Genomic DNA, 19,001 nt, shown 5'->3' on the forward strand with positions numbered 1-19,001 from the left:
AAATGTATCCTAGAGCAATTATCTGAGTTTGTGTAAATATAGTTATTTATAGTGCTGAAAATTCTAAACAAAAGAAATTTTGAAAATGAAAATAATTACTAGAGAAAATGTTTACAATATAATATACAAATTTTAAAGCAGATTAAAAGTTATAGGCATGAAATAGTCTAGTTTTTAAATTACATGCATTGGGAAAAGTAAGAAAAAAAATTACATGCATTGGAGGCAAAATTGTAGAATTAAATACACACACACACACACACACACTACCACATGGACTACTTGTTGGGATCACAAGTAGGTTTTATTTCTTCTTTCTTTTTCTTTTTCTTTTTTGTGTTATCCACATATTATTTTGTGCAGGAGAAGAAAATGCTTTTTTTTAAAAAAATGTTGTTTTGCAACAATGTGGATTTAGTTAATTTCACAGAATTGTGCACTGAAAATGGCTAAAATGGCAAATTTGTTGTTAATGCCCATTTTGCCAAAGTCAGAACACCAAGTTTCCAGTCTCCCTGGGATTGAGCCTCCCGAGGTAGAAAGTGATTCCTGTTCTATCCAAGGCTATTCATGCTGGTGATGATCAAGCATGTGCCACTAAGAATGCAGCTGTTTTAAGCTGACAAAAGCACACAGCATTGATTCTCCCATCTCTTAGAATTGATTAGCCTTTGTGCAAGGGCATATCACTTGCATTTGGAATGGAGTTAATGTAATTCCTTTCCTGTACATTCTGCTTAAATGTTGTCATTTGACTACTTATCTTTGGCAAATATTTCTTTTTAATCACTCATCTATGTTTTACATACACAGTGTCAATTCACAATATAGTGTTTATATTGCCAACAGCACTGCTTACATTTAGCAAATACTAAATACATAAATTATGGATTCTGCTAAAATAGATGTGTCTTCTGATGCATGGGATAAATTCTTGCTCTCAAGAACCTTACAAAGTTATAGCTCAGTAATGTACTTGTCTAACTCTGAAATATGAGTGAAGGAAGCAAGACACAGCTTGGCATGAATTTTAAGAAGCTCAGATCTTGCTGAAACTCCGGCATTACTGAAGAGAGGGTTGCATTCTATACAGACTTGCAGAAATGTAAACATTTTCAAGGAACAGGGCGAGAAAAAGTGGAATTCAGTTGAATTATGGACACCTTGTGTATAGGAATAGGGGATGAATTTGAGGAGTTTTTCAGGGCGCAATAGCAAGAGAGAAGGTTTACGTAAGTGAGGTATTTGAGACAGTGAAAAATGAGGCAGCAAAGGTGGTGCATGACTCTCCCCGTTGATACGCAGGCTTTGTTGAGACTCACGTGGCCATAGAGTGTAGCGTGAGTTGGGAAGGGTATCCAGAGATATAAGGACAGCACTGGCAGTACAAAATGAGCAGGGATCATTTTTAGGGATATTGTAGACTATCTTCTCTCTGTAGAAACTGGCAGTTAACAAGAAATGGGATTGAGTGGGGATTAAGGAGAGGAAAGTTTAAAAAAATCTTCCAACGAAAAGTAGGCATGACAGATCAAAATTTCGAAGTACAAATATTGTATTTTGGTTTGAACAGAAAGATTATTTTAATAGCATAGTCTAACTTCCATTTTCCATCTGTCTTGTAATTAATCCCAAACAGAACACACTCTTAATCTGTTGTAAGGAAGGGACTTGAAAACCTATTTTTAAAATGTATGTATTTAATTTATTTGTGAGGCAGAGAGATCTCCCAACCACTGGTTCACTTCCCCAGATGCCCGTAACAGCCAGGGATAGGCCAGGCTAAAGCTTGAAACTGGGAACTCGGTCTAGGTCTCGCACATAGGTGGTGGGGACCCAAGGACTTGAACCATCATCTGCTGCATCCCAGGGTGTGCTGGAATGGGGAGTGGAGCCAGGACTTGACCCCAAGCACTCCAATATGGAATGTGGACATCCCAAGAGGCATTTTAACTGCTGGGCTAAATGCCCAACTCCAGAGAAACACTTTTATTTCCTTTTTATATTATTTCATGGCTTATGTTGTGACGATGACTGATGTTTATGTGAAAATATTAATACATGAGCTTCTTAGCACTTCTTTGATAATCCATGAGTGTTTTGCTGCACATCACTCAATTAAATATTATTACTTAATTTTGCTAAGATAAGTCTGATATGGTGGCTGCCAGCTAGCAATAAGAAGATTCATTTGACCCCAGAAAGTTAAAACAAGCCAGTGAACTAGGAAGCTAGAACTTGAAGAACAATCTCTGGTTATAGGAAAAGATGTGATTTCTTTTTCCTTTAAAATTTTACAGTTCCAGAGCTGAACAAATCCTTCACAATTAGTTATATCAGGGATTCACATACTTTTCTTTCTCTGCAAACTACATATTGTAAATTTTGCCTTTTTAGAATGTAATGTCTTTATTGCAAATATTTATTTCTAACAGTGTAGTAGAAAAATATTCATAGACTGTGTGGTAAGGGAATGACTCCAATACAATTTATTTTTTTAAAAAAACAGGATGCAGGCAGAATTTGGCCAACAGGCTATGGTTTATTGATCCCTGATCTGCTCCCTTTGAGCCTTATTTCTGAAAGAGAAAACTGTATTCACTCTAGGGAGTTCATTTGACTTGTCCAAGCTGCTTCTGGCTGGAGTCCAGTAAGCTATTTTATCTTGCCCCTTTTGTTCTAATCTCTCTCTGAAAAGCCATTTAATAATATCGGTCTGATTGGCAAGGTTTGTATAGTCCTTATCCTAAGCACTAAAAGGTGTAAATTTTTCTAATTAGCCTTTTTATATTGCCAATGGAATCTGTTTAGGAAGTCAATATCTTAATTGTGCCAACTAAAGTTCATTGATTCTGTCTTTCCCTGGAGACTTGCAGATAGCCAGTCCCTTGAACTTTTGATCTGTCTTTCTCCATGATTTTTTACTCTGTAGCAATCTAAGACTAAGTTTTTTTTTTTTTTTAAATTTTTTGACAGGCAGAGTGGACAGTGAGAGAGAGAGAGAGACAGAGAGAAAGGTCTTCCTTTTGCCGTTGGTTCACCCTCCAATGGCCGCCCCAGCCGGAGCACTGCGGCCGGCGCACCGCGCTGATCCGATGGCAGAAGCCAGGTACTTCTCCTGGTCTCCCATGGGGTGCAGGGCCCAAGCACTTGGGCCATCCTCCACTGCACTCCCTGGCCACAGCAGAGAGCTGGCTTGGAAGATAAGTTTTTAGTAAGCAAATGACATCAGTTGCATCAACTTAACTTTGCAACCAAGACTCCTAACCAAGAACTGAATGTGCATGTTTCTAGAAACTCCCTCAATCATAGGTTCTAAAGAAACTATGATTGATTTGAAATTGATACTTACATTTGCCATCAGAAATAAAATATTTACATAATTGTGATCTATAATTTCATATTGTTATTTTTTGGGAAAAGATGCAATGTATCTATACAAAGTAGCATAATATGAAGCCACCAAATATTTTCCAAGAGCTTTTGATTTGTAACTGAAGTATGATTCTGTTAGCAACCTTAGTCAAAAGCCAGCATTTTGCTTCTGTTGTCAGAGTTCTAAGGATTGGATTTTAGAAACCTATCTTTATTACATTTTCTGCTTCTAGGACTCTATATTTTATGTTAATATAAGGTCAACTTTGTTCCTCCATGGCAGTTGGCATTTAAACTAGAAGATCAAAAACAAGATAGGAAACTTCCAAATGTGTATGTGTTTATGAGTGTGTGTGTGTGTTCTGAAAGTTCAAATATTAACTGTTAGCAGTAGAACCAGATTATTCTCAGTTTTTGGTGAAATTTGATGATTTACATGTTTCCAATGTAGCTGACTTTTTTCCACATCCAGGAGGAAATTGAAAATATTTGCTCATCATTGGAAAGCTTCCTTTCAAATGCGAGAGGAAAGCCACTGAGTGAGCTTTGGTGTCTGTATGCTAGCTTTGCTGTCTGTGTTGTAAGAAGGAATTCTTAAGCAGGCACATGAACTGAATCCTTGGTGGGTACTATGGGGGAAAATGCAGAATGAAACTCGATAACAGGCAGTATTCCCCATTTGTACAGATGTAAAGTAAACACCAAGTTAAGAGGAGAAAAACAGAAATGATTTCCCAGCTACAGCTGAAGGATAATGTAATGTTACCTCGGTATTTACAAGTGGAGAAAATGTCTGGAAACTTCATGGGAAGAATCTGAAATCTAATAGTGATCTAATACATTTTGATAATCAAACTTTGAGGATTACTGGCTAAGAAAGAAAAGAATGATATGTACTTTGCTCAGGTATTTGAGAAATTATTGAAAATATTTGGAATAATAAAATTGGATGAAGGGAAAGACAAAGAAAGAAAAAAAGGAAAAACATATATAAGAAAGACAAAAATAGATGAATAATTCTATTGAACAAAACCAATTTATGCCATAACCTATTGATTTACCTTTAAAAAATAAACAGCATATCTTTATTTTCTTGTCCTTGGCAAATTTCCGTGTGGGTAATAAAAAAAAGATACATGTTAATGTGATTTGAAACCAATGTTGATATACAGTTTTACTGGTGATCACTGTGGTACCAGACATAAGATGCCATTAGAAATACAAAAATTTTGTGGAAATAGGAATTAGAAGACACTTATTTTCATGCAATTTTTTGAAATTCATGCAGTTTCTAAAAAATATACAATTAGCATGATTAAACTTTTTGAGCTCCTCATATGCATACATTTCAACAATTTTTCTTCCAAAATATATTTTACTTCCATTTCCATGAAGTTTTTGAACACTTTTCATATTTGTGGTGACATTATTTCTTCATTCTGCGAAGGAGTAAACTAGTCCAAGGTTGATTTGCCATTATTAATACTTAGCTTTATGTTAAATTTTGTGTTTAACAAAGGGGAGAAGCATGTTTTTTGACCCAGAATTGGTAGATTCTTCTAGAAAAGGATTTCAAGATCGATTCAGTGATATCATCCCTACACTCTTAAATCCTTGAGAATTACCTCATATTCAGCTTTTTCATCTGTTGCAAAGTGTCTTTTAATATTGTATGAACTATTTTTTGTAATGGAAGCATTTCAAATACCCATAATTTGTTGCTTTTAGCCAAAGTCCATTTCAGTTTCTAGAGTAAAGAGTAGGAGTCATAAACTTATGATTATAAAATAAACTGAAAGTATATCATTGTAAAAATTAAAAGGAAGCATAGAAATGCAGGAGGAAGGGTGGGAGCGTGGGCAGGAGGGTAGAGTGGGACGTATCACTATGCTCCTAAATCTGTGTATATGAAATACATGAAATTTGTTCACCTTATGTAAATAAAAAATTATATATATGAAAAGTAGAATAGAGTTAGAGCAAATATTTTCCAAATCATCAGTAAGTGCATCCTTTGTGTAACTTGGATCCTCCTTCTGGTATAATCAAGTAAAACTGAAAAGTAATTATTTGAAAGTGAAGTCTTTTTATCAGGTTGTAAGATTGTCTTTCCTAGAATTGCAGCATCATACTAACAAAGCACAGAATAAAAGGTCATGTACAATAGCTTTGAACTTGGAAGGTCTTTGAATCCATGTTCTTGGAGCTACAGAAGCACAGTGACATCTGCCTTTGATTATAGTTAGATGAATAAATATGAATCCTAGGCTGTATTTAAAACATTTCTACATACACAATGATATTATGTTCTGGGAAATGGCACACAGTGGTTATTTTTAACATAATTATAGATGTCTGACTGGTCATCTTTGAAATAAATTATTAAAAAGAAGACCTTCGTGGAAAAATCAGAATTCTTGGTTTAGGCATGTTTATCCTGGGAAAATTCAAAATAAACTATTTGACTAAAGAGTTCTGTCTATTTTAGAATTGTTCACATTTTTTACACAAATTGGGTTAATTTCTAAAATATTGGTTTATTCAGTTATTAACACTGTGCTTCTACTGACATTGTCAACTACAAATGAGAATGTGACAACATGTTTTCCAGGTGTGTGTGTGAAGAAAAGATGTTAGGGCGATGCTAATAAAGAAAAGAGAAGGAATTAGCCTGGAACACACTTTCACCGTAGACCTGGGCTCCTCACTTCCAAAAATCACATCGTCGTGTAGAATGAATTACAATCATTTTTACTCTGTGTGTTTTCCCCTCTGTTTTGCAGATTGTTTTAAATTTCACCACGATGGACTTATACAAGAGCAGTCTGTGCTGGTATGACTACATTGAAGTGAGAGATGGGTACTGGAGGAAGTCACCCCTCCTTGGTAAGACACTGTTTGCCTGCTGCATTGTTGTGCATGCTATCTGACCTGTCTAAAGAAAGCTGATTCTTCCCAGAGTTGCCGTAGAGATAAAAATATGTGCCATCAGTATTATCTTTAGTTTCAGTATACTTTTTTCAACCATACACAAAATATTCAGAAACAAATCACTAATTAAATTCATCAATTTTTAAAGTTAATCAGTCAACCAGATTTGCTTCTGAACATGATTGACAATGGCTTTCCCGTGAATTGTAACGACTGTGGCTAGCTTGAACAATGTCTTTGCATTTTAAATTTAAGATTCATAGCTTGGGGCTGGTGGTTGGCCTAGCAATTAAGATGCCTAAAGGGATGCCCACATACCACATCAATGTGGGCTGGGTGAGTCCTGGCACCATGTTCAATTCTAGCCTCCTGCGAGGTGCACCCTGGGAGGCAGCAGGTGATTGTTCAAATAGGTGGGTCCCTACCAGGCATAGAGAGATCTGGATTGAGTTCTGGGCCTGTGGCTTTGGCATAGCCTAGCCCGGGCTGTTGCCAGCCTTTGGAGAGCTCTCTTGGTCTGCCTGTCTCTATCTGTCTATTTATCTTCTCTCTGTCTCTCCACCTCTCGATAAATAAATAAAATTGAACGCAGTTTTGATGAAGAAATGGACACATTCCTTGTGTATGGGCTGTTTGTGTGTGTTTTGTTCATGTAATCCAGTGAGCTGTCAGGTACATGTAGGGCAGGTGGTTTCCCAAAACAAGCAGATTCCGTGTTCCTGAAACTTCTCAGACAGCTTTTCTGTGGCTGAAAAGAGGCATTTATAGTCTGCCTCATAAACCGTAGCTCAGATTTGGTGCTCACCAAAGTCTGCCACCCACGTTTAACCACAGACCGCACTGTTAACTTGCATGCGTCGGCTTCTGTTGCCTCTGTATTACTTAAAGGTGAGAGCCGTATGAGCACACAAGTGTCTTCTCTATCCGGATCTCGTTTCTAGGCATTGTGACTTCTCCTTTATTTTTAGAAGCAGCTGTGCTCAGTTGAGTTGTGTGCTATGCAGATCTTTTTCTAAAACCTGCTGAGTGGACACTCTTACATTAAAAGTGACAGCAACCTGAGTAAGTCCAAGAGGAAATGTTTAAAAATAAGGGAAGAGGAAGGCTTGAACAAATGCGGCTAAGTTGCATTGAGGGAAGCGTTATCTTTACATTTAATTTTGCAGCCTGGGTGAAGCAGTTTGTTACATAGGGATGTGCCTTCAGAAGAAAACATTTCATTGAGCTCATATTGGAAAATCAGACCCAAATGTAAAATGTGAGAAAGCACTTGTTTAGAGGAGCGTCTTTATGACAGGGTTCAGCGTAGAGTGGTCCACCGGACTGGCTCAGTGTGTTTGTTTTCATGGGCAAGTCCTTCCCCACCTTTTCTTCCTGGGCCTTGCTCTGAGGGGTGTATTCCTTGGACTGCTGGCTCAGAATCATCCGGAAAGGCATTAGGATTGTGGAAACTCGGGTCCCACTGCGTACCTCTGAAGCAGACTGAACTTTGTCAGTTTCCCAGCCATTCGCACGCACACTCTAAGAAGTACTGCTTGGTGCTGCCTGCCTCGGATGGACTGTGCAATTTATGATGTGTTTTTTCACTAGCTATTAGTGAGGTTTGCTTTGTTCAAGTCAGCCAGCATTTCTCGTATGTTAAAACTACGTATGGCATTTTTCCAGAACAAAGAATATGGATAACAATTAATATGTGTATAGAATTATTTCATATAAATTGTCACATTTAACCATTTTGTCATCATGTGGAAGCCTAGAGCACAGTGACAGACATAATGTAAGTAATACAAATGTGGAGGGAAGAGTGAGAGAAATGATAGGTCTTATATGTGTGTTTTCTGTTCAACTTATCTGTGACTACACAGTTAGAAAAGATTGTAACTTACAGCTGAGAGTTCTGCCTCTCTGCCCACATGGCTAGAGATGATGGCTCCGTGGGTAGGATGGAAGGTGAGCATTGCTATTAGACACGGGAGGTAGCCCAGGGGTTTCTAGAGGAGCGATCTTTAAACGTGTCTGGACAAGGAACTCCACTTCAAGGTGAGAACACAGCCTTGGCCAAGTCATCCCATGCTAAGGAGCTGATGAAGAATTCGACCCAGCGTCTTGGGGTGATGTGCACCTGTTTCTGTTGTCCATCGAGTAAATTCCCTACCTCCGTACCCCACGTGGCCTCTTACAACTGTGTTTTCTGAACAGCCTGTCTTAATTCTGTATGCCAGTGGTACAGACATGAGTCGGTCAATGTGATAATTCCAAAGTACACATCTTTTAATTCTGTTGTTTATGAACTTTCGGAGCTTCCTTGTATAGACTTTGCAATTATCATGAAAATCCATGATCATACTGAGTCATATTTAGGAATCTCTCTTTATTCCTTTGCTTCTTTTAGGTAGATTCTGTGGGGACAAAGTGCCAGAAGTTCTCGCCTCTACAGACAGCAGGATGTGGATCGAGTTTCGTAGCAGCAGTAATTGGGTAGGAAAAGGCTTTGCCGCTGTCTATGAAGGCAAGTCCCACTGGATCGCAGAGATCTGTCCATCTTAGATCTCACAACAGAAGTGTCTGCTCTTTCGGCTTCATTAGAATGATATTTAAGTCATGCTTCTAAATTACTAAATTCTCTGAACCTGTTTCATAATATTCACAAGGATGATTTGAATAAAAATACTCCATAAATTTAAAGTGCGAGAACAACTCATTGTGACCCATTATCAATGTCACAGTAACTTCTAAATGTGCTTAGGGGTATGTGAAAGAATACACATGACACAAGAGTTCTTAAACTTCGTTTGACAATAACGTTAAAATGTTATGAAGGCATTCTTGCTTTTCTCTGGGCTGATTCGCTGGGCTGCTGAAGGGCTCTATTCTAGGAAACTGCAACAGAGAGGAATTGTGTGCACATTTCTGGAGTGTGCTTTGTCTAAACAAGAGGCAGCATTCAAGGAAGGATTTATTAGATGCTTTGTTCTGCACTTCTCTGACACGGTACACTGGCATCGTGCCTCCTGGCTTCCAGAACAGCTCCTCTCTTGCCAGGTTGTGGGTGGAGGAGACCCCGGCACACGCGTTTAGGTGATTTCAAAGACGATTTCTGCTTCCCTTAAGCCTTAAGTCGACGGAAGCGTTTTGTCTTCAGAATGACGCACACAGCAGCGAAGCGGCTTGCTGGGCTGGGGCCACAGATGTTGAGCACATGGCAATGGCTCCCTGCAGAGGCCCCGGGAGTGCCGCTCTGGGGAAGACGTCCATTCTGATGAGCTGTTCACCTGTGGTCCAAACGAGGGAATGAGCCAAATCAGAGAAGCACCGCACAAGCTCACATGGAATTCATTTACCAAATCCCCGAAGGATTTTAAAAGTTTTAAAAAAGAAGTGTTCATTTTGGTGAAAATATGAAATAACAGTGATTAAAAATTGAATAGTCCTTGGCCGATTGTTATCTGACATTTACAGTGAAGTGACATTTTTTTTAACCGTATAAATTTTTACAACAGCGCAACCAGTCAACTTTGATTTTTATAACCTGATAATTTTATGTACTCAGCTCCAGGAACTGAACTTAAACATCACCTTAGAAGGAAAGGGAAGTGGAGGGGCACGTCGTCGAGGTTTATTTATTTGCTTGTGTTTTTTTTTTTGCTTACTTCAGCCATCTGTGGAGGTGAGATACGGAAAAATGAAGGGCAGATTCAGTCTCCGAATTACCCTGACGACTACAGACCCATGAAGGAATGCGTGTGGCGAATAATGGTGTCGGAGAGCTACCACGTGGGACTGACCTTTCAGGCTTTTGAGGTAAAGTCTTTTAGGCGAACTCTACTGGGCGTGTTCTCCATAAATGACAGTGCCATGTAAGGGACTCCTCATTAAGTCAGCAAAGAACCGGAGAATCGGCCTTTTAATCAGCGAAGAAGCCAAGGACTGCCTATAAAATGCAAGATCAAGAGGGACAGGATTTTTTCCTTTCCTCTCCTCGTAGACATTTCCAAGAAGATTAAAGTGCGTTTACATTATCTGCTCTATTTGAATCGGAATGTTTTGAACTACTGACAATCTTTTTTTTTTTTTTTTTTTGACAAATGCGTGGAGTTGTTTCATGAGACTCTTGGAGGGTCCATTACGTGATAGAACTTTTATTTCTCTTCTAAACTAAGAGGTTAAAAGGTAGACTGTCTTTTTGTTGGGGGGGGGGGACCCAGTTTTTGTATTTTTTTAACCATCACACAGATAAGTGTTTATATCAGAAATCGAGATTCTGAGCTGCTTTCAGCTTCATTAGGGAAGCTGGAGGCCTGGGCAGTCCAGGCACCACCCCCACGAGCCCACAGAGGCTCACACCTGCCTGCACGCCTGTGCACTATCTTTCTTTTTTTTTTTTTTTTAAATAAAATATATTCATTTATTTGAAAATCAGACTTACAGTGAGAGGGAGAGCTGGAGGAAGACAGAGATCTTCCATTTGCTGCTTCACTCCCTAGATGGCCGCAATGGGCCAGACTGAAGCCAGGAGCCAGGAGCTTCTTCCGGATCTCCCATGTGGGTGCAGAGGCCCAAGGACTTGGGCCGTCCTCTGCTGCTTTTTCAGGCCGTTAGCCGGAAACTTGATTGGAGGTGGAATAACTGGGACACAAATCGGTGCCCATCCGGGATGCTGGCCTGGAGGTGGCCTTTACCCGCTACACCACAATACCAGCCCCACGTGCACTGTGTTTCTTTGGCACTGGCCTCGGCACCTTTATAGGTACCATATAATTTCTCATACCTATTTCCTTTATCATGGAATAACATTTTCTGCCTTGATCGTGATGTTCTATTTTATGCTCCTAACCACTTTGCACATCTAAAAATCTTGATTTTAAGGTTATTTGATTCACATTTAATTTTTTTTATTTTTATGGACTCGTGGGATAACAAACATTGTTCAAATAGACCTGTGTGTTATTAAAAGTGAAATTAAACTGCATAGATGATTTCACCTCTAATTTAGACTAAAAGAACCAGTTCACTGAAAATTATCTAACCAATGGCTATTACCTGTGTTTTGTGGTATCTTAAAGATTAATAAATTAGCTGTCTTTCAATAGATCATATAGTATTTTCTGAGATTTTCCTGTTATCTAAGAGACAGAGGAAGTGTCAGCAATCCCATCTGTTGGTTTCCTCCCACGTGCTCCCCGTGGCCCCTCTCTGGGGCTGCAGCCAAGAGCCTAAAATTCAATACAGGTCCCTGTTATGGGTGGCAGACACCCAGTTACTTAAGCCATCATTGCTGCCTCCCAGGGTCCACATTAGCAAGAAGTGGAGTCAGGAATCAGAGCTGGAAATCAAACTCATGTCTCTCATATTGGCTGGGAACATTTTAACTAGTGTCTTCCCCACCAGGCTGAATCCCTGCCCCTCTAAATATTTTCTTATTTGTTCTAATAGGGCATCAGTTGCCTTGTTTAACCTTGCCTGTTTTCTCTGTCACTTCATTTTTATTTATTTAATGTTTTCAATATGCAGATTATATATTTAAAATACATAATTAAAGAAAATGTCCTCACACCTTCTTGGAGTTCTGTGGTTTTGTCTCACAAAATATAGCTCTTCCTTACTGATCCCAGTCTTTTCCACTCCTCACAAACAGTTTCCAGCTTTGCAGTTTTGTTTAAATTGAATTCCCACATACATTCGTTCAAGTGGGATTAAGTTTGGGATTAAGTTTGTCAACATCGCCGCGCAGTCTGATTTGGCGATATTTCCCTTCTCTGTGGTACTCTGTTCCTCTGCAGATAAAAGGCCAGTAAGATAAATGCACCCATCAATCTGCCCGAATACACTGTAAAGAATTCTCTGGCTCTCTGTCGTTTATATCCTCCCGTGAACTTACGTCATAGCTCTACCCTTCCCAGTGCTACTTGGATGTTAGTGTAATTTCAGAAAGAAAACCGGAATAAGTGTCTTTGTGAATGAAGTTTAGACATCTTTGAGCAGGAAGAGACACTATTTCGAGGGTGATACACTCTCGCAGTCTCTGCCAATGGCCCTTCTTTCTGGCTTATGAATCTATGTACTTTAAGTAGATTCATGCCATATTTACTTTTTCTGTGCTGGCTTATTTCACTTAGCATAAGGTTGTCAGAATTCATCCATGCTACTGTAGCATATACCAAAATTCCCTTCCTTCTTATATCATGCCATTTAGGAAGCGCTGTGAGCTTAATGTTTGTGTTCTGCTCAGATTCATAGCTGCCAAGGTACTGTTTTGAGGAGGTGGGCCCTTTAGGAAGTGATGAGATCATGAGGATGGGGCCTCCATAAATGGGATTAGTGCCCTCATGAAAGAGTCCCCGGAGCCTCCGCCACAGCCATATGAGATGTAGCGAGAAGGTGCCAATCAGATACTGAACCCACCAGGGCCTGGATCTCACACTTCCCAACCTCCAGAACTGTGAGCAGTCGGTTTCTACTGGTCACCATCAGCTCACGCCATGCTGTCTTCTTCCAGCGTCCTGGATGGACTAGGACAGGAAATAGTTACTGGATGCATTATTCTTATGACTGATACACTGGCATGAATGTTTTTATGAATATCTCTCACCTCTGAAATTAACTTGGGCAGATTTTTCCCAATTCCGCGGCAGCATTGTTTGTAAAGAAGCTTCTAGTACTACTAATCTATTTGGGGACTTTTCAGTTGCAGAAATACAGGAGAGAAAGTTTGGGAGAGTGGAAATGTTTATAATAACAACTTCAAAGAAATGTCAATAAAGCAGCAAAGAAGTGAAATAAACTTGGAGCTAACTCTTGTTTAAATTGAATCCCCACATACATGAATTCAAGTGGGATTATGTTTGAGGTACTTGTCAACATTGCTGCACATTCGGATTTGGTGTAACTTTTCCTTATGAAAACCAGAGATATTTAATAGCTTTAACCCTCATTACTGCCAGCTGCAACACTCTAAACTAAGTAAATAAGTTTTTATCTTGGTGCTTGGTAGATTGCTTGAGCAAAATAATCCTTTAATTCCTTTAGCTATTTTTTAATAGGTGATGATAAGTAGACTTTCTGTTGTGAGTGAAAGAAGACCAGATAAGGGGGTTAATGGTTTTCTGCTTGCCATGTACTATTTTTGGGTGTTCAGCTAAGAGTATACATTGGTTAATGAGTGTAAAAGACAAGATTTAAACAGCTCTTCATGAATTATGGCTCAGGATGTATTTGGACTGTGAGAGATTAGCCCTGGTTAGTTTAAGTAAACCTGCCCAAGGTCATACAGTTGGTAGTGCAGTGATTGAAACCAAGTCTGTGGTCTGTGCACTTCTGTCACCAGGCCCTGGGAGTAGAGAGTAGCATCACATTTTCTCATAGCAGCCAATGCGTTCCACAGTTCACCTACTTGTCATTGCACTCATATGCATGGATATCAGTTAATTCAATTTTCCATAAAGGTTTTGATGCATCCTCATTTGTCAAAGACATTCTTTTTAATTTAGCACTGTTCACATACCACTGAGTGCATACTCTCTGGCTATAGCAGGTTTTCAATAAGATTTTTAAATTTATGAGATGAAAAATGCTACATCATGAATTGGCAGCATTTAAATGAATGATTTTATGAAAATAAACCTATCCAAGCAAACCTGTAAACCTTCCATGTTGTTGATTTTAACATTTGAGCATATTGTTTCTCCTCTTTCTTGAGTAATTATATATTACTTTTAAGGCTATATTAAATGTCATTAATAAATTTTGAATAAGATAATAAATTTAAAATAATTATCTGTATATTAACTTTTTCCCATTTGTCCAAAAGATTTTATTTTTTTAAATTTGAGAGAGTGAAAAAGATGGACAAACAGAGAGAGACAACTTTCAAATGCTGGCTTACTCCCCAGTTGCCTGCAATAGATCCTGAAACCAGGAGCCAGAAATGCAGTAAAGGTCTACCGTGTTTATGGTGGGAACCAAATTACTTGAGCTATCACCTGCTGCCTCTCAGGGTTTGCATTGGCAGGAAGCTGGATCCAGGACCCAGAGACAGGGATCAAACCCAGGCAGGCCCAGTGGGTGACACAGGCATCTTAATCACTAAGCTTACATGCATCTTTTCCAAAATTTCTTCTGCTAATAACATTATTTCCTAGACTTTACTAGATTTTCCCATTATTAAAACGAATGTAAGCTTGAATGATAAATGCTCATTCATATTGTCTTTATTAGTCATAGTTTTCTTTCATATTCTCTCCAAAAGCAAAAAAGAGTCTTAATATTGTTTGTATAATACGTTACTTAAAATTATATTATCTATAAAGGTAGTATCATTTTTATTGCATTTACTGCATTTTATTGCAGTAATTATATAATAAACCTACATCACAGTAGAATTTTTTTATTGTAGTACATGATGCATAACACGAAATTCAGCATCATAACAAAGTTTAAATGTATTGTTCAGTGGTGTTAAGTATCTTCACATTATTATGCAGTCAATTCCCACAACTCTTTCATTCTGTAAAGCTGAAACTCTGTGCCTATTAAATAATAACTCCTCATTTGTCCCTGCCCTAGTCCCTGGCAACAACTTTCCTTTCAGTTTATGAATTTGAGTACTCTAAGTAAGTCATAGAAGTGGAATAATATAGTGTTTATTATTTTGCAACTAGTGTTTTACTTAACATAAGCCTCAAGGTTTAGCCATGTTGTGAAATATATGAGAATTCTCTCCCTTTTTAAGGCTAACTAATATTCCATTGTGATTTTCTTTGTTCATCTATCCATGGCCAATTGGGTCGCTTCCACATTGTGACTGTTGTGAGTAATGTTGCTATGAACGTGGAATGCAGGACTGTGCTGTCAGTTCTTTTGAATATTTACCCCAGTGGAGTATTTCTAGATCCCATGGGAATTTCATTATTTAACTTCTTGGGTGGCATAGGGACCTTTTAAAGGAAACTGTTGTTTAGGAGTTTCAGGGTTCTGAGAGCTCTTGCCAGAGCAGTAGATGCGTCTGCCGGGTATAAACTGTTTGGAGATTTATGAAGTGGTCCCAGAGGCGTGGGAACGGGCCCTGCGCCGGAGCCGGCCCCTCCTCCAGGGCTGACTTTCCTTCTCCGAGAGAACTCACACGCACGCAGTGAGCGCAGCGCACCGCACACTGCGGCCGCTTCAGGATGCGAGGTTGGTGGCTGTGGGTTCAATTCAATTTACTTTTGTTTTTGCCAAGTGGAAATCTCCGCAGTTTTCTGTGGTTTCTGTCTACTAGGCCATTAGAGGTGTGATCCCCCACTTAGTAATGAAATACAATATTAACCCATCTGGCAAGTCATAGTACTCGTTCTTCCTTCTTTGCATATTGGGATCTGATTCCAATATCGTTTAATTATTAATTTTCTGAAAATTTTTAGAGCTTTCTATCATTTTCACTTTAATTTCTATGTGCATATTAGGTCCGGTTTATGTTATGATATACCGGCCATACTTATGTACGATGTATGCTCTGATTACCTCAAAATCTGTAAGAAGTCAGCACCATCATTATCAAGACGCATTTATTATATGTGTAATTATGCATGACTTTGTGTTCAGCTCCCAGGTCTTTGAATTGTGTGCATGCTGTAGCTCAAGAAGGGACTGCTTTTTGTTTTTTATTTTGTTTTTGTTTTCGTATATCATTGATTTGGGTGTTCTTTTTCTCATGGAAATTAAGGTTACTGGCATAGCATCAATGGACTTGATTTTTAGCCCCAGCTATATTTCCTTGTATCCATTCTGAACATTAATTGATGAAGAAACTTGAGGTAGCTGGAGAAAAAGTTGCACAAATAGCATAAGTAATACAGCCCAAACTTTGATTTGCGTTCCCTGTTATGACTCCTAACATATTATCATTGACACGATAGCGTCGGCTCATCGTGCAGGCGTTGCACTTGGGAATGAAGTGGGAAAGGACAGAACATTCCGGTCACTGTTGAGTATCCGGGCTTGCTGCTGGGAGTACTGCATTACTGAATATTATGAACTTTTGTATGATGCGTATTGTATTGTCTAGCCAACTCAACAACTGGCATTTACTATGTGGGAATACAGTCTATGTTTCTGTTTCCTTACTCCATCCCTGACAGGTAATATTTAATAAACAATATAGATAACTATATACTAATGGTTTTCATCCTAAAATGCCCATTTTTATACATTTTACCCATGAAATATTTATAGTTTGTGTATCATATGAAATACTTAAACATCCAATTTTAGCTAAGTAACCAGTGAATATACTTTATATTAAAATTATAGCAATCTATTGTGTATCTGTTAGAAGAAAAGTGTGAATTTTATGAAGACAATATCTGTTGTCCCATTTCTTCTTAATAACTGAGAAAATGTAGACTTTTGTTTCATTTTCTTCAATCATGTGTCTTATTTTCTTCATTCGTAGTACTGTGGGGTTTTTTTTTTTTTTTAAGATTTATTTATTTATTTGAAAGAGTTACACACAGAGAGAAAGAGAGGTAGAGAGAGAGGTCTTCTATCCATTTGTTCACTCACCAGTTGACTGCAACAGCCGGAGCTGGGCCGATCCAAAGCCAGGAGCTTCTTCTGGGTCTCCCACGCGGGTGTAGGGGCCCAAGGACTTGGGCCATCTTCTACTGCTTTCCCAGGCCAAAGCAGACAGCTGGATCGAAAGTGGAGCAGCTGGGACTTCAACCGGTGCCCAAATGAGATGCCAGCGATGCAAGCCATGGCTTTACCCGCTGCGCCACAGCACCAGCCCCTTACTGTGATTTTTTTTTAAAGCAGTCTTATTAAAATACTCCCCAGCCCCAGTGTTCCAGTACAAGTTGAAAATCAGGAGCAGTTCTGCCTGCTCGAAGCAGGGGAGGCCAGGACGACTTGCTGGGACCTTCGGTTATTTCCCCTGCAGCTTTGTCACTGGTTCAGTGTTGCTTATTCATTTATCAAATCCCATACCTTGAAAGTTGTAGATATCATTTTTTTTTTGACAGGCAGAGTGGATAGTGAGAGAGAGAGACAGAGAGAAAGGTCTTCCTTTGCCGTTGGTTCACCCTCCAATGGCCGCCACGGCGGGCGCACTTCGGCCGGTGCACCACGCTGATCCGATGGCAGGAGCCAGGTGCTTTTCCTGGTCTCCCATGGGGTGCAGGGCCCAAGCACTTGGGCCATCCTCCACTGCACTCCCTGGCCACAGCAGAGAGCTGGCCTGGAAGAGGGGCAACCAGGACAGAATCCGGTGCCCCGACCGGGACTAGAACCCGGTGTGCCGGCGCAGCAAGGCAGAGGATTAGCCTAGTGAGCCGTGGCGCCGGCCTGTAGATACCATTTTGACGGATGAATGGCCTTTGGCCATCTGGGAACATTCTCATATTTATGAAGAAGACAGTGTATGAAAGATTGAGACCAGAGAGTGTATGTATGTACAGTTGGTCGTATGCACCTGTTATCCCTGGTGAGTAGCTGGAAGAACTGTGCCCTGCCAGCTCTGAATCAATCCCTATTTAAACAGCGTCCATTTTTTTTTATTTTTGTTTTTTTTTGAACTTTTATTTAATGCATATAAATTTCCAAAGTACGACTTATGGATTACAATGGCTTCCCCCCCATACCGTCCCTCCCACCCACAACCCTCCCCTTTCCCACTCCCTCTCCCCTTCCATTCACATCAAGATTCATTTTTGATTCTCTTTATATACAGAAGATCAGCTTAGTATACATTAAGTAAAGATTTCAACAGTTTGCTCCCACACAGAAACATAAAGTGAAAAATAATAGATGATTTTTTAAATGATGATGAAATCAGATCAGACCTATTGTCATGTTTAATCCCAATGAGAGTCAAGTTGGGAATTGATAATTTCTTTTTTTTTTTTTTTACAGAAGATCAGTTTAGTATGCATTAAGTAAAGATTTCAACAGTTTACACCCCCATAGAAACACAAAGTGAAATATACTGTTTGAGTACTCGTTATAGCATTAAATCTCAATGCACAGCACATTAAGGACAGAGATCCTACATGAGGAGTAAGTGCACAGTGACTCCTGTTGTTGACTTTACAAATTGACACTCCTGTCTATGGCATCAGTAATCTCCCTATGCTCCAGTCATGAGTTTCCAAGGCTATGGAAGCCCTCTGAGTTCTCCGACTCTTATCTTGTTTAGACAAGGTCATAGTCAAAGTGGAGGTTCTCTCCTCCCTTCAGAGAAAGGTACCTCCTTCCTTGAAGACCTGTTCTTTCCACTGGGATCTCACTCACAGAGATCTTTAACAGCATCCATTTTTAAAGTGTGCTTTGAAACAAGACATTGTTTATGTAAATATTTTTCATTTATTCCTTAACCCCACATATAAAGAGGATTTATTTTCAGAACAAAATCTAGATTTATGAATCATATTCAGTGAGCCCCTCCCTGAAGGCATTTCAAAACTGCAAACTTTCCTCCCCTTTCTAAAAAAAATGTGTATTTATTTTAAATGGTGCAAAGGAAGAGAATAATTGAGATCCTTTTAAAGTTAAGCTATTATCGGAGAGAGACCAACGGAGAGAGAATGACAGCTCCCGTAAGCTGATTGACTAACCAATCTCCACGCTGACCAGGACTGAACTAGGTTGAATCCAGAAGCTGGGAACTCAATTCAGGCTTCCTTATGTGTAGTGGGAAACCCACCAGTTAAGCTATCTCTTGC

The 19,001-nt window shown here is 39.3% G+C and overlaps 1 protein-coding gene across 3 annotated transcripts in view; it reads left to right on the plus strand.

Annotated features, from left to right (window-relative positions):
- Positions 1–19,001, plus strand: part of TLL1 (tolloid like 1) — a 231,823-nt gene that overhangs the window by 158,537 nt on the left and 54,285 nt on the right. For all 3 annotated transcript variants that reach the window (XR_016211612.1, XM_089301979.1, XM_089301980.1), the window contains 3 exons: positions 6,159–6,261; positions 8,699–8,815; positions 9,962–10,107. Coding sequence is in view for 2 of the 3 variants with exons in the window: in XM_089301979.1 (XP_089158105.1) it covers positions 6,159–6,261; positions 8,699–8,815; positions 9,962–10,107 (366 nt within the window). In the remaining variant the exon portion in view is untranslated. The remainder of the gene's footprint in view (positions 1–6,158; positions 6,262–8,698; positions 8,816–9,961; positions 10,108–19,001) is intronic.

This window comes from Oryctolagus cuniculus, chromosome 8, assembly GCF_051225735.1.
Source record: "Oryctolagus cuniculus isolate XC-2025 breed Fujian yellow rabbit chromosome 8, ASM5122573v1, whole genome shotgun sequence".
Taxonomy (NCBI): Eukaryota; Metazoa; Chordata; class Mammalia; order Lagomorpha; family Leporidae; genus Oryctolagus; species Oryctolagus cuniculus.